The sequence below is a fragment of the Phocoena sinus genome, chromosome 3, assembly GCF_008692025.1.
Source record: "Phocoena sinus isolate mPhoSin1 chromosome 3, mPhoSin1.pri, whole genome shotgun sequence".
In the NCBI taxonomy this organism is placed as follows: domain Eukaryota; kingdom Metazoa; phylum Chordata; class Mammalia; order Artiodactyla; family Phocoenidae; genus Phocoena; species Phocoena sinus.
In genome coordinates, this window is record NC_045765.1 from 67,170,015 (window position 1) to 67,185,823 (window position 15,809).

The 15,809-nt window shown below is 40.4% G+C and overlaps 2 protein-coding genes across 6 annotated transcripts in view; one reads left to right on the forward strand and one right to left on the reverse strand.

Moving 5' to 3' along the window:
* Positions 1–15,809, reverse strand: part of MEGF10 (multiple EGF like domains 10) — a 393,852-nt gene that overhangs the window by 356,315 nt on the left and 21,728 nt on the right. The gene's annotated exons all lie outside the window — the stretch shown is intronic.
* The window catches only part of C3H5orf63 (chromosome 3 C5orf63 homolog), a 33,009-nt gene that overhangs the window by 14,722 nt on the left and 2,478 nt on the right, over positions 1–15,809 (forward strand). Inside the window, exons 2-4 of one of the 3 annotated variants that reach the window (XM_032627812.1) lie at positions 953–1,073; positions 5,173–5,229; positions 5,872–6,937. In XM_032627812.1, coding sequence (XP_032483703.1) covers positions 960–1,073; positions 5,173–5,229; positions 5,872–6,048 — 348 coding nt within the window. In that variant the 5' untranslated portion in view covers positions 953–959 and the 3' untranslated portion in view covers positions 6,049–6,937. Of the gene's footprint in view, positions 1–952; positions 1,074–5,172; positions 5,230–5,871; positions 6,938–15,809 lie in introns of those variants that run through there. The other 2 variants (XM_032627811.1, XM_032627813.1) reach the window with 2 other exon arrangements.

Below are 15,809 nucleotides of genomic sequence, written 5' to 3' on the forward strand. Positions count from 1 at the left end.
TAGATGAAGTTGGAGAGATAAAGAGAAGTTAAGAAATGAAGATACCAGGAATGAATTCATGCAAGGAATATTGATAAGTGATAAAGTCAACAGTGCATATGTGTTTTAAAAGTGAAATCATCATATCTGTAGTTTAAAGGACAAAGCTGGAGGCTCAGTAGAATACCTAGGAATAAGTAGGGTGTCTTATGTCGAGCAAAGTAGCAGGATGAGAGAGCTTCAAAGCCTAGTGTTTGACATGCTGCTATTACCAAGCTGTTCTTATTGGAATATCTCCAGTAGAAACACTAGTACATTTGTGGATGTTTTAAAAAATGATGACCATCTCCTTTTAAAATACTTCTTAGAAAAGCTGAGTAGATTTTTGTTTTTGACAGGTTGACTCAGCCTAACCTCCCCTATAAGTTCCTCTAAGGACAGCTCTGTGTTTCCCCACCTCTTGCAGCAGAGGGGCATAAATCTCATAAGTAATAGCCTTAACCTTCAGGTACAGACTTGTGCTTCTTGCTTACTATCTCCTTTACCATGAAGGTGTCTGGGCATTGTTGAATGCTTACCTATAAGATAAGCTATCTCTGCGAATAAAAACCATTTCAGGAAACTTCCCACATTTTAGGGGATCATCAGGATGCTAGCAAAATCTGCAGGTGAAATTTAATTTTTTATTCTAATTAACAAACCCATGGAATTTGCTTATAGAAACCAAGTGATTAGACACACAACTAATCCATACATTTGGATTTTTTCCCATTCTAAATTCTAAATTTGGAATACAGTGAATATTGAGGCATCATGAAGACTTGCCAAACATCTTGGCCTCTCTGACACTCCTGGACTCCAAGAAGCACATCTGAAGTCTTCAAATTCCATCACAGATTTGCAGCTTACTGTTTCTGTTATAAAGAGCAAAGTCTAGGGCACATAAGTTTACTGTCTCTTTTTCTTTTGGCAGAATTAAGATGCTCTGGTTTCAAGGAAATAGCATGCAACTTGCCAAACACTCCTTTCAACTGCTCTTGAGAAATCTATCTGCCTCCAAGACTGCTCTGCCTGTGTTAACCTTATTCACAAAGGTACAGAGTAAAAAGTAAAATCACTACTTTAAAAACATAAAGGATTAAAATGTTGGGTGAAGAAAGTTGTACATTTAAGAAAGGGGAAAAATGTTGAAAGGAAAGCAATGGTATAAATTTTCTTCAGACATGCTTCTCAATTTTTCAGTTCCAGTTACAACAGTGGTAACTCTTTATCCTACCCAGATACTTCATTGTGTCACTGTTATCAGGAGGTAAATTAATATATTTAATCGTCATCTGATCCATACATTGAAAGAAAAGAACTATCAGATGTTTACAAGTGTATCACTTAGAAATATAGTCAACTCTTATTATTTGTGATAGTCATGTTCTATAAAGTCACCACGAACACTGAATTAGCATGTACTGAACCACTGCTCCTAGGGCAAATATAGGGTTAGGTTCCTATGAGCTTCTGGTCACAACATTTTTGAACTGATCAATACATAACCTTGTTTTATGTGTGTTTCTGTTTAAAGGCATCTTATTTAACATATATTGTTGATTCATTAACACTGAGCTCAGGGCCAACAGCACTGTAACTTATGCCTGAACAAAGCTTATCTAACACAGTATTTTCTCCGTAAGGCACATCACAGCCTTCTTATGCTTAGAAACATTGGACGGCACTTCAGCACTATGCTTGGGCCATTTTAAATCCCAAAATAACCAAGAAAAAGCACAAAAATGCAAAAACAGTGGCACTAAGTAGAAAAGGACACTTGTTTACAGTATGAGAGCTGGAACAAGAAGGCAGAGCATCATCCTGTCCCACCTCAGCCAGAAATGTGCACTTTGAGCAACTCAAATCTTTCGCTGCTCTATGCACCTGCATGTCTGTGAATGACTACAAAAACCTGGATATTGATTTTAGGGTTACAAATAAGTTTTAGCTAATAGATGAATTCGCAAATACAGAATCCACAAATAATGGACTGACTGTACTTATTTTCTTATCCCTAACACTGGTTTTAAGCTATAAAGCAAGTTTAAATTTTTAAGAGCTTTTTCCTCTAAAATTTATAAGACAAACATTATGGATTTCCTTTTGCTAGTTAACATTACTTTGTGTGATTTGTAATCAAAAAGGAAATAAAGTTCAGGGTAATAGAATTACCTTTAGTGAATAATACTGCAATTCAAACAAAAAAGGTCTCTTGTTTGATAGATTTTTTTCAGATTTCAGACATTTTAGCAATTTGAATATATCTGACAGTTATCTAATAACAAAGTTTAAGTCTTTTAAAAATTTATTGAAAATAGTTAACCTTTACTTTTCATATTCATAAGTGTATATTGCATTATTATGGAACAAAACTATTTCATCATTTGTGTCTACATATGAGAAATGTGTGTGGAAATTAACCACAAAAATAAAATAATCCCTTAAGGCTAATGGTGCTCACTCAGCCTAACTATTCTGCACTATTTTTCAGTTTGAACAACAGCCAAGTTAGCCAAAAACATGTGCCAAAGCAAAACACACTAATCTTCCATTCAGCTTAAAATTTGTACCAAACCCTTCATTTGTGTCATTAGACATATACTAAGACATTATTCTCACCTCCCGGAGTTCACAGTCCTCTGAAAGAAAAAGTACAGTATCAGGTCTCTTTCAGTTATAAATAACAGAAAGTACTACCCAGAGTGGCTTAAACAAAAAAAGGATTTCACGGGTTAGTCTGGTTTCAGGAGTAGCTTGATTCTGAAACTTAAGCACATTACCAGTCTCTTCAGCACTGCATTCTCTAGGTTAAATTAGTTCACATTCTGGCTCTTCATATGGATAACTGCAGCGATCCCAAGCCTCAGATCTCACATTTCAGGTATCTACAGAAACTCCAGCAAAACCCTCACACTATCCTTTGGCTCTGATTGGCCGATCCCTGAGCCATTTGTAGTCGAAGGGCTACGATGTGCTGGATGCCTCAGCCTAAATCAGGTGTTCCACCCGCGTTCAGGGAGGAGTCAGCCACATGCTGAGAGCAGTTTTGTAAGGCAAAATCACAGCATTCTTGCTACAAGAAAGGGCAGTGGGTGGTAGACAGCCAACCCACCAAATGTCCACTACAATTCAGGGATAGGGTAAATAAGTGCTGTATTGGCACCACTGAAAATCCTAGACAAGGATGTACAAATGTTCCAGACCACTGGGTCTTGTCATTTTTCAGCTCATAGATTTCTTTAAAATTTGATGACCTTTCCTCATAAAAATACATATAAATGTGATAATTTGCCCAGACTTCCATAGTCCCTGGGTTGTTTGTTTTGTTTTGTTTCTGGCTGCACTGCACAGCTTGTGGGATCTTAGTTCCCCAACCAGGGTTGGAACCCGGGCTCACAGCAGTGAAAGCATGGAGTCTTAACCACTGGGCCACCAGGGAATTCCCGTTCTCTGTGTTTTAAAAAAAATAAAAAACCTGATCCTAGCTCTACTAAAGTTTTTTTATTATAAAAGCAAATAGTACCAAATTTGGTACTTCTGCAATTTCACTGGTTCTTGTCTTTTGCTTTTAAGATCCTCTCTTGACTTTTTGAAACTTTCTCAGAGAATTTTAACGTGGTTATCTTAAAAATCACAGACTGGGCTTCCCTGGTGGCTCAGTGGTTAAGAATCTGCCTGCCAATGCAAGGGGACATGGATTGGAGCCCTGGTCCGGGAAGATCCCACATGCCATAGAGCAACTAAGCCCGTGCGCCACAACTACTGAGCCCATGCACCACAACTACTGAAGCCCACGTGCCTAGAGCCCGTGCTCCGCAACAAAAGAAGCCACCACAATGAGAAGCCCGTGCACTGCAACAAAGAGTATCCCCCGCTTGCTGCAACCAGAGAAAACCCACCGCAGCAACAAAGACCCAACGCAGCCAAAAATAAATAAATAATTTTTTTAAAAGTCACAGACTATCCATAATCTATTTATCGATAATGCTAAAATAACATAATGAGCACTGAAGCAGGAAAATACGGCCAGAAGGACCTTTCTGAAGGAAAACTGTCTTTTGATGATCCAGGTTCTTATTTCAAAATAAGGTGAGTTAAGCTGGAGGAAGGGCCTCCATAACAGCTCATCTTTTCCTGTCATGTTAAAAAGCAGGTTTTATATAAGCATCAGTAACGTTGAATCTATTTTTAGCTCATACAAGAGAACCTATAGTAGTACCTGTTCATTGAGTCAAGGCCTGAGAAGCCTTTAAAATCTGCCAATGATCCATAGCATTCTCGGCAGACTTCTCCTCTAGATGGTTAGGGTGCAAACAACAATGGGCACTAAAACTCGCTTGCTCCTAAGGTGGAGAGTTAGTCTGGGAAACCTATTGCTGACACTTGTAATGAGAAAACTGACAAAACATTGAAGAGTTGGTACAATCATCGCCCAAAGTAAAGAGATTTTTCCCTTTTAAAGATGGGACGATCACTATCTAACTCCATCCCAATGGGTTATTAGGAAAAACAGGCTTGGGAATCCCCTGGCAGTCCAGTGGTTAGGACTTTGCACTTTCACTGCCATGGGCCCGGGTTCAATCCCTGGTCGGCAAACTAAGATCCTGCAAGCCGTGCGGCGCCGCCAAAACAAACAAAAACAAAACCAAAACACAGAAAAACAGGCTGGCAAATCTCAGTGCCCCCCAATCAAAACAGACTTTAAGACATTCTGGTGATGTCAGCCAGGCCTGGAAGGTGCTCCTGACCTAGGAAGGACGAAGCCCTAGGACTATAAATGATATGGAAAATAATCTTCCTAGATATCAATTAGATGAAGCCAGTAACAAAAAAATGTAAGCATCTAAATGTATTGTGTGTACATATATATACACATATATATACACACATATATGTGTAACAAATGCATCAACATTTAGTAGATAGATTTATTTGTCAAGAAAAATCAAAACACAACTAAAAAATGCTGAAAGCCCATTTACCATGAAATACTAGCTATTTATAAGATTCTGTGGCAGTGTTTTGCTTTGGAAAATAAAACAGTATAACCTGGTAGAAAACTGTCCCTTAAAATAAGTATAATCTGCTTCTTGTGGTTTTTGTCAGGCTGAATGCCATTCTTTGGGTTTAATGGCTTTTTTCGTCCTGTAGGATCCGTGCCCCCTTTGTGATGAAGCCAAGGAAGTACTGGAGCCTTATAAAAACAGGGTAATATAATACAGTGTAGCTTTATGTATATGGAATAGATACTGTATGTAGTATAAAGTATCTGCCTGGATCCTTTAAGAGATTGAATGATCTTTTCATTTAAATTTTCTTGAGAGAGATTTTAGTGCTGATTTCCATAAAAGTCATTACACCTAAGTGGTTCTTCTCTGAGCAGTACTGGTTTTCTTACTCTGACTCTTAAAATGAGTCAAAGTTAACTAGCAGGTACAGCATTTGGGCCTTCCGTTAAGTTTTTGTCCCTATTCCTTTTATCTTATGTTGTCATTTCCATGAAAGTGTTTTCCTGTAGCAAACCATAACACCTTTCCCAATCTTACAGCCAAAACATGTCTTTCTTGTTTCTCAGGCAGCTTCCCAGTTGGGACATTGTTTATTTCATTGGGAACTGAGTAGTACCTGGATGCTGAACCTAATAGATGTAACAGAAAAGTAGCAAAATTAGGGAATGTAAAGAAATCAATCAGGTTATGGAATTCAGGGTCATTAGCTGACTGTGGACCTCAACAACAACAGTAAAAGCCTCTCAGCATTAGAAGCAGTCTGGGGATCAGTTTGTCACTACAGCCGTTGCGTTGTTCCATGTTCTCTGAAATCTAGAGCTTTAGTCTGTCTCTGTTTCAGTTTATTTTACAGGAGGTGGACATCACACTTCCAGAAAACTCTGCTTGGTATGACAGATATAAATTTGACATCCCCGTCTTTCATTTGAATGGCCAGTTTCTGATGATGCATCGAGTAGACATCTCAAAACTTGAAAAACAGCTCCAGAAACTTGAGCAGCAAGGTGCGGGAGGCTGATGAACGCCCTCAGGATTTTCCACCCTCTCTGTCCAGAACTCATTTTCCTGAGGAAATGACTGTGGCCTCATGCTCCTTTTGCCACTTTCACACAGCTCTAAGGATGTTCTGAACTCAGTGGTGCCAAATAAATGGTAATATTCCTCTTGTGATTAATGGAAGTACCAATGTGGGAACTGTTTACCTGTTGGCATTTTATAAAATAAGAGGAGTGTATTGGCAGGGAGGGGATGATGGAAGACGGGAGAAATCTACTTGTTTTATTTATTTTTCTCCTTTGTATTAGTATGGAAGCATTTCACATTCACTGGACAGAGCCGTTTATAGGAAAAATGCTCTGTGATCCTGTTGCTGCCCTAAGGGCTTAACTTTTTTTTTTTTTTTTTTTGCTGTACGCGGGCCTCTCACTGTTGTGGCCTCTCCTGTTGCAGAGCACAGGCTCCAGACGCGCAGGCTCAGCGGCCATGGCTCACGAGCCCAGCTGCTCTGCGGCATGTGGGATCCTTTCGGACCAGGGCACGAACCCGTGTCCCCTGCATCGGCAGGCGGACTCTCAACCACTGTGCCACCAGGGAAGCCCAGGGCTTAACTTTTTAATGAAAGAATAAATGTTCTTCCACTTGGTAGATAAAGTGAAATGTGAATTGTTAATAACTGTGCACAGTCAATAGAAGGATGTTTTAACAAATACATCTGCATGAAATCTATCTCAGAGGAATTTAATAATACCTGTTTAAAATTAGGGCTCTTTTTTTTTTGGATAGAAGAGAATAATTATCCTAGCCAAAGACACTTCGTTTGAGAAAAACAAAAGACTTAAACCCCAAAATGTATATAAGAATCTCAACGTGCTTTACAGGTAGTCAGTAAAGTGATTTGTAATATTTGAGTACTGCCTTTGATAGTTTTTCAGTTATCATCAACTGAGTTAATTCAGCTATTTTTAAGACAGTGGTTTTATCAAGTTTTAATATCTTGGGGAAAATTCACATCTGACCATAACTGAACAGATATGTCATCTAAAGAAAAAATATTCTTCACCATTTTATGTAAAGTATTAAAAATGTAGAGGGGGACCTTGAAGATGGCGGAAGAGTAAGACGCGGAGATCGCCTTCCTCCCCACGGATACACCAGAAATACATCCACACGTGGAACAACTCCTACAGAACTCCTACTGAAGGCTGGCAGAAGACCTCAGACCTCCCAAAAGGCAAGAAACTCCCCACGTAACTGGGTAGGGCAAAAGAAAAAACAGAGACAAAAGAATAAGGACGGCACCTGCACCAGTGGGAGGGAGCTGTGAAGGAGGAAAAGTTTCCACACACTAGGAAGCCCCTCCGCGGGCGGAGACTGCGGGAGGCAGAGGGGGGAGTTTCGGGACCGCGGAGTAGTGCACAGCGACGGGTGCGGAGGGCAAAGCGGGGAGATTCCTGCACAGAAGATCGATGCCGACCAGCACTCACCAACCCGAGAGGCTTGCTGCTCACCCACCGGGGCGGGCGGGGCTGCGAGCTGAGGCTAAGGTTTTGGTTTTGGACGGAGCTCAGGGAGAGGACTGGGGTTGGCGGCTTGAACATAGCCTGAAGGGGTTAGTGCACCACGACTAGCCGGGAGGGAGTTCGGGGAAAAGCCTGCACCGGCCGAAGAGGCAAGAGACTTTTTCTTCCCTCTTTGTCTCCTGGTGCGCGAGGAGAGGGGTCTAAGAGCGCTGCTTAAAGGAACTCCAGAGACGGGCGCGAGCCGCGGCTAAAACCGCGAACCCCAGAGACGGGCGCGAGCCGCGGCTGAGGGCGCGAGCCCCCGAGACGGGCGCGAGCCGCGGCTGAAAGCGCAAACCCCAGAGACGGGCGCGAGCCGCGGCTGAGGGCGCGAGCCCCCGAGACGGGCGCGAGCCGCGGCTAAAACCGCGGACCCCAGAGACGGGCGGGAGACGCTAAGGCTGCTGCTGCCGCCACCAAGGGGCCTGTGTGCGAGCACAGGTCACTCTCCGCGCCCCTCTTCCGCGGAGCCTGTGCAGCCCGCCACTGCCAGGTTCCCGGGATCCAGGGACAACTTCCCCGGGACAACGCACGGCGGGCCTCAGGCTGGTGCAACATCACGCCGGCCTCTGCCGCAACGTCACGCTGCCTCTGCCGCTGTAGGCCGGCCCCGCACGCAGTGCCCCTCCTTCCCCCATCCCCCAACCCCCGGCCTGAGTGAGCCGGAGCTCCCGAATCAGCAGCTCCTTTAACCCCGTCCTGTCTGAGCGAAGAACAGACGCCCTCCAGCGACCTACATGCAGAGGCAGGGCCAAATCCAAAGCTGAGCTCCTGTGAGCTGTGAGAACAGAGAAGAGAAAGGGAAATCTCTCCCAGCAGCCTCAGAAGCAGCAGATTAAAGCTCCACAATCAACTTGATATACCCTGCATCTGTGGAATACCTGAATAGACAAGGAATGATCCCAAATTGAAGAGGTGGAATTTAGGAGCGAGATCTATGATTTTTTTCCCTTTTCCTCTTTTTGTGAATGTGTACGTGTATGCTTCTGTGTGAGATCTTTTCTGTATACTCTTGCTTCCACCATTTGTCCTAGGGCTCTATCCGTCCATGACTTTTTTTTAAAAATTCTTTTTCTTAATAATTAAGTTTAATTGTAATAACTTTATTATACTTTACCTTCGTTCTTTCTTTCTTTCCTTCCTTCCTTACCTCCTTTAGACAACGAATCACCCCAAATTGAGGAGGTGGTCTCAGGGAGCAGGATTTATGATTTTTCCCCCTTTACCTCTTTTTGTGAAGGTGTATGTGTATGCTTCTGTGTAAGATTTTCTCTGTATAGCTTTGCTTCCAACATTTGTCCTAAGGTTCTATCCGTCCCTTTTTTTTTTTTTTTCCTAAATATTTTTTAATTCAATAACTATATTATACTTTATTTTATTTTTACTGTATCATCTTTCTTTCTGTCTTTTTCCTTCTTTCCCTCCTTCCTTCCTTCCTCCCTCCCTCCCTCCCTCCCTCCCTCCTTTCTTTCCTTCTTTGCTTCTTTCTTCCTTCCTTCCTTTCCTCCTTTCCTTCCTTCTTTACTCATACTTCTACTAATTCTCCCTACTTTTTCTCCCTTTTATTCTGAGCTGTGTGGATGAAAGGCTCTTGGTGCTCCAGCCAGGAGTCAGGGCTCTGCCTCTGAGGTAGGAGAGCCAACTTCAGGACACTGGTCAACAAGAGACCGCCCAGCTCCACATAATATTAAACGGTGGAAATATCCCAGAGACCTCCATCTTAACACCAGCACCCAGCTTCAGTCAACGACCAGCAAGCCACAGTGCTGGACAACCTATGCCAAACAACTAGCAAAACAGGAACACAACCCCACCCATTAGCAGAGAGGCTGCCTAAAATCATAATAAGGCCACAGACACCCCAAAACACACCACCAGACGTGAACCTGCCCACTAGAGAGACAAGATCCAGCCTCATCCAGCACAACACAGGCACTAGTCCCCTCCACCAGGAAGCCTACACAACCCACTGAAACAACCTTAGCCACTGGAGACAGACATCAAAAACAACGGGAACTACGAAAGTGCAGCCTGCAAAAAGGAGACCCCAAACACAGTAAGATAAGCAAAATGAGAAGACAGAAAAACACACAGCAGATGAAGGAGCAAGATAAAAACCCACCAGACCTAACAAATGAAGAGGAAATAGGCAATCTACCTGAAAAAGAATTCAGAATAATGATAGTAAGGATGATCCGAAATCTTGGAAGTAGAATGGACAAAATGCAAGAAACAGTTAACAAGGACCTACAAGAACTAAAGATGAAACAAGCAACGATGAACAATGCAATAAATGAAATTAAAATCACTCTAGATAGGATCAATAGCAGAATAACTGAGGCAGAAGAACGGATAAGTGACCTGGAAGATAAAGTAGTGGAAATAACTACTGCAGAGCAGAATAAAGAAAAAAGAATGAAAAGAACTGAGGACAGTCTCAGAGACCTCTGGGACAACATGAAACGCACCAACATTCGAATTATAGGGGTTCCAGAAGAAGAAGAAAGAAAGAAAGGGACTGAGAAAATATTTGAAGAGATTATAGTTGAAAACTTCCCTAATATGGGAAAGGAAATAGTTAATCAAGTCCAGGAAGCACAGAGGGTCCCATACAGGATAAATACAAGGAGAAACACGCCAAGACACATATTAATCAAACTGTCAAAAATTAAATACAAAGAAAGCATATTAAAAGCAGCAAGGGAAAAACAACAAATAACACACAAGGGAATCCCCATAAGGTTAACAGCTGATCTCTCAGCAGAAACCCTACAAGCCAGAAGGGAGTGGCAGGACATACTGAAAGTGATGAAGGAGAATAGCCTGCAACCAAGACTACTCTACCCAGCAAGGATCTCATTCACGTTTGATGGAGAAATTAAAACCTTTACAGACAAGCAAAAGCTGAGAGAGTTCAGCACCACCAAACCAGCTTTACAACAAATGCTAAAGGAACTTCTCTAGACACGAAACACAAGAGAAGGAAATGACCTATAGTAGCGAACCCAAAACAATATATAAAATGGAAATAGGAACACACATATCGATAATTAACTTAAATGTAAATGGACTAAATGCTCCCACCAAAAGACACAGATTGGCTGAATGGATACAAAAACAAGACCCTTATATATGCTGTCTACAAGAGACCCACTTCAGAACTAGAGGCACATACAGACTGAAAGTAAGGGGATGGAAAAAGATATTCCATGCAAATGGAGACCAAAAGAAAGCTGGAGTAGCAATTCTCATATCAGACAAAATAGACTTTAAAATAAGGACTATTAAAAGGGACAAAGAAGGACACTACATAATGATCAAGGGATCGATCCAAGAAGAAGATATAACAATTGTAAATATTTATGCACCCAACATAGGAGCACCTCAATACATAAGGCAAATACTAACAACCATAAAAGGGGAGATCAACAGTAACACATTCATAGTAGGGGACTTTAACACCCCACTTTCACCCATGGACAGATCATCCAAAATGAAAATAAATAAGGAAACACAAGCTTTAAATGATACATTAAACAAGATGGACTTAATTGATATTTATAGGACACTCCATCCAAAAACAACAGAATACACATTTTTCTCAAGTGCTCATGGAACATTCTCCAGGATAGATCATATCTTGGGTCACAAATCAAGCCTTGGTAAATTTAAGAAAACTGAAATTGTATCAAGTATCTTTTCCGACCACAACGCCATGAGACTAGATATCAATTACAGGAAAAGATCTGTAAAAAATACAAACACATGGAGGCTAAACAATACACTACTTAATAATGAAGTGATCACTGAAGAAATCAAAGAGGAAATTAAAAAATACCTAGAAACAAATGACAATGGAGACACAACGACCCAAAACCTATGGGATGCAGCAAAAGCAGTTCTAAGGGGGAAGTTTATAGCAATACAAGCCCACCTTAAGAAGCAGGAAACATCTCGAATAAACAACCTAACCTTGCACCTCAAGCAATTAGAGAAAGAAGAACAAAAAAACCCCAAAGCTAGCAGAAGGAAAGAAATCATAAAACTCAGATCAGAAATAAATGAAAAAGAAATGAAGGAAACAATAGCAAAGATCAATAAAACTAAAAGCTGGTTCTTTGAGAAGATAAACAAAATAGATAAACCACTAGCCAGACTCATCAAGAAAAAAAGGGAGAAGACTCAAATCAATAGAATTAGAAATGAAAAAGGAGAAGTAACAACTGACACTGCAGAAATAAAAAAAATCATGAGAGATTACTACAAGCAACTCTATGCCAATAAAATGGACAATCTGGAAGAAATGGACAAATTCTTAGAAATGCACAACCTGCCAAGACTGAATCAGGAAGAAATAGAAAATATGAACAGACCAATCACAAGCACTGAAATTGAAACTGTGATTAAAAACCTTCCAACAAACAAAAGCCCAGGACCAGATGGCTTCACAGGTGAATTCTATCAAACGTTTAGAGAAGAGCTAACACCTATCCTTCTCAAACTCTTCCAAAATATAGCAGAGGGAGGAACACTCCCAAATTCCTTCTACGAAGCCACCATCACCTTGATACCAAAACCAGATAAGGATGTCACAAAGAAAGAAAACTACAGGCCAATATCACTGATGAACATAGATGCAAAAATCCTCAACAAAATACTAGCAAACAGAATCCAACAACACATTAAAAGGATCATACACCATGATCAAGTGGGGTTTATTCCAGGAATGCAAGGATTCTTCAATATACGCAAATCTATCAATGTGATAAACCATATTAACAAATTGAAGGAGAAAAACCATATGATCATCTCAATAGATGCAGAGAAAGCTTTCGACAAAATTCAACACCCATTTATGATAAAAACCCTCCAGAAAGTAGGCATAGAGGGAACTTTCCTAAACATAATAAAAGCCATATATGACAAGCCCACAGCAAACATCATCCTCAATGGTGAAAAACTGAAAGCATTTCCACTAAGATCAGGAACAAGACAAGGTTGCCCACTCTCACCACTCTTATTCAACATAGTTTTGGAAGTGTTAGCCACAGCAATCAGAGAAGAAAAGGAAATAAAAGGAACCCAAATGAGAAAAGAAGAAGTAAAGCTGTCACTGTTTGCAGATGACATGATACTATACATAGAGAATCCTAAAGATGCTACCAGAAAACTACTAGAGCTAATCAATGAATTTGGTAAAGTAGCAGGATACAAAATTAATACACAGAAATCTCTGGCATTCCTATATACTAATGATGAAAAATCTGAAAGTGAAATCAAGAAAACACTCCCATTTACCATTGCAACAAAAAGAATAAAATATCTAGGAATAAACCTACCTAAGGATACGAAAGACCTGTATGCAGAAAATTATAAGACACTGATGAAAGAAATTAAAGATGATACAAATAGATGGAGAGATATACCATGTTCTTGGATGGGAAGAATCAACATTGTGAAAATGACTCTACTACCCAAAGCAATCTACAGATTCAATGCAATCCCTATCAAACTACCACTGGCATTTTTCACAGAACTAGAACAAAAAATTTCGCAATTTGTATGGAAACACAAAAGACCCCGAATAGCCAAAGCAATCTTGAGAACGAAAAAAGGAGCTGGAGGAATAAGGCTCCCTGACTTCAGACTATATTACAAAGCAACAGTAATCAAGACAGTATGGTACTGGCACAAAAACAGAAAGATAGATCAGTGGAACAGGATAGAAAGCCCAGAGATAAACCCACGCACATATGGACACCTTATCTTTGATAAAGGAGGCAGGAATGTACAGTGGAGAAAGGACAGCCTCTTCAATAAATGGTGCTGGGAAAACTGGACAGGTACATGTAAAAGTATGAGATTAGATCACTCCCTAACACCATACACAAAAATAAGCTCAAAATGGGTTAAAGACCTAAATGTAAGGCCAGAAACTATCAAACTCTTAGAAGAAAACATAGGAAGAACACTCTATGACATAAATCACAGCAAGATCCTTTCTGACCCACCTCCTAGAGTAATGGAAATAAAAACAAAAATAAACAAATGGGACCTAATGAAACTTCAAAGCTTTTGCACAGCAAAGGAAACCATAACCAAGACCAAAAGACAACCCTCAGAATGGGAGAAAACATTTGCAAATGAAGCAACTGACAAAGGATTAATCTCCAAAATTTACAAGCAGCTCATGCAGCTCAATAACAAAAAAACAAACAACCCCATCCAAAAATGGGCAGAAGACCTAAATAGACATTTCTCCAAAGAAGATATACAGAATGCCAACAAACACATGAAAGAATGCTCAACATCATTAATCATTAGAGAAATGCAAATCAAAACTACAATGAGATATCATCTCACACCAGTCAGAATGGCCATCATCAAAAAATCTAGAAACAATAAATGCTGGAGAGGGTGTGGAGAAAAGGGGACACTCTTGCACTGCTGGTGGGAATGTGAATTGGTTCAGCCACTGTGGAGAACAGTATGGAGGTTCCTTAAAAAACTACAAATAGAATTACCATATGACCCAGCAATCCCACTACTTGGCATATACCCTGAGAAAACCAAAATTCAAAAAGAGTCATGTACCAAAATGTTCATTGCAGCTCTATTTACAATAGCCAGGACATGGAAACAACCTAAGCGCCCATCATCGGATGAATGGATAAAGAAGATGTGGCACATATACACAATGGAATATTACTCAGCCTTAAAAAGAAATGAAATTGAGCTATTTGTAATGAGATGGATAGACCTAGAGTCTGTCATACAGAGTGAAGTAAGTCAGAAAGAAAAAGACAAATACCGTATGCTAACACATATATATGGAATTTAAGGGAAAAAAATGTCATGAAGAACCTAGGGCTAAGATAGGAATAAAGACGCAGACCTACTGGAGAACGGACTTGAGGGTATGGGGAGGGGGAGGGGTGAGTTTTGACAGGGCGAGAGAGAGTCATGGACATATACACACTAACAAACGTAGTAAGGTAGATAGCTGGGGGGAAGCGGCCGCAGGGCACAGGGATATTAGCTCGGTGCTTTGTGACGGCCTGGGGGGGTGGGATGGGGAGAGTGGGAGGGAGGGAGACGCAAGAGGGAAGACATGTGGGAACGTGTGTATATGTATAGCTGGTTCACTTTGTTGTAAAGCAGAAGCTAACACACCATTGTAAAGCAATTATACCCCAATAAAGATGTTTAAAAAAAAAAAAAAATTATATACACTAACATTTTTGATGTGCAGGCCTGTGGGTATTGACAAAGGAAGAAAGTCATATGTCCACCACCATAGTTGATATGGAAACGTTCTATCATCATCACCCTTCCGAATTCCTTTGTTGTTAACCACTTCCCTACCCTAAACCCTTGTCAACCACTGATCTGTTCTCCATGTCCATAGCCTTTTGCTGTTTCCAGAATGTCATATGGGAGTCATGTAGTATGTAGCCTTACAGGACTGACTTCTTTCACCTAGTATAATACATCTGAGAATAAAAAAAAAATAAAATAAAATAAAATAAAAATGTAGTTGTGTACTCTTATTTGTATTTAGTCAGGTTCAGCCAATAGAGGAATGGATTCATTTAAAAACAAAACTGCCTTTTCCTCTTAAAATCGCATCATTGCAATTTCATCTGTAATGAAATTCTTTTGAGAACTATATCAATGAATTTGGATAGTGTGATTCATTTAGCTAGTTTTTAATTTTATCAGTATGAGTTAGTCTTATAAATTAGAGAATTTTAAAGCTAGCCAACCTTAAACATTGTTTAGTCCCGCCCCCCTCATTTTATACCTGAAGAGGACTCTGACATTCAGAGAGTTTCAGGAAGTTAGCTAAGGTCACACAGACAGTCAGATATCAGACCAGGTCTTGGCACCCATCCCAAATTTCTTGTACTACCTGGGTTCTCTGCAGGGCCCTCATGTTATCTCACGTAAAGCATTCTTAACCATTGTGGATCCAACACAAATTAAGAAACAACTTTAAAAGCCCTCCAAAGTAACAATAGGAAAAAAAAATCATACAATTGAATGCCATTGTTTCTAATTTATAAATTTTTGGAACACATCTTATTTGATTTTGTAAATATTCATTGAGCCCTGTGGTAGGCAAAATTCTAGGGTGACCCCAATGAACCATTACCCTTGTATTCCCTCCCCTTTGAATATGGGTGGAACTTATGGATATGATGAAATATCCCTGCTGTGA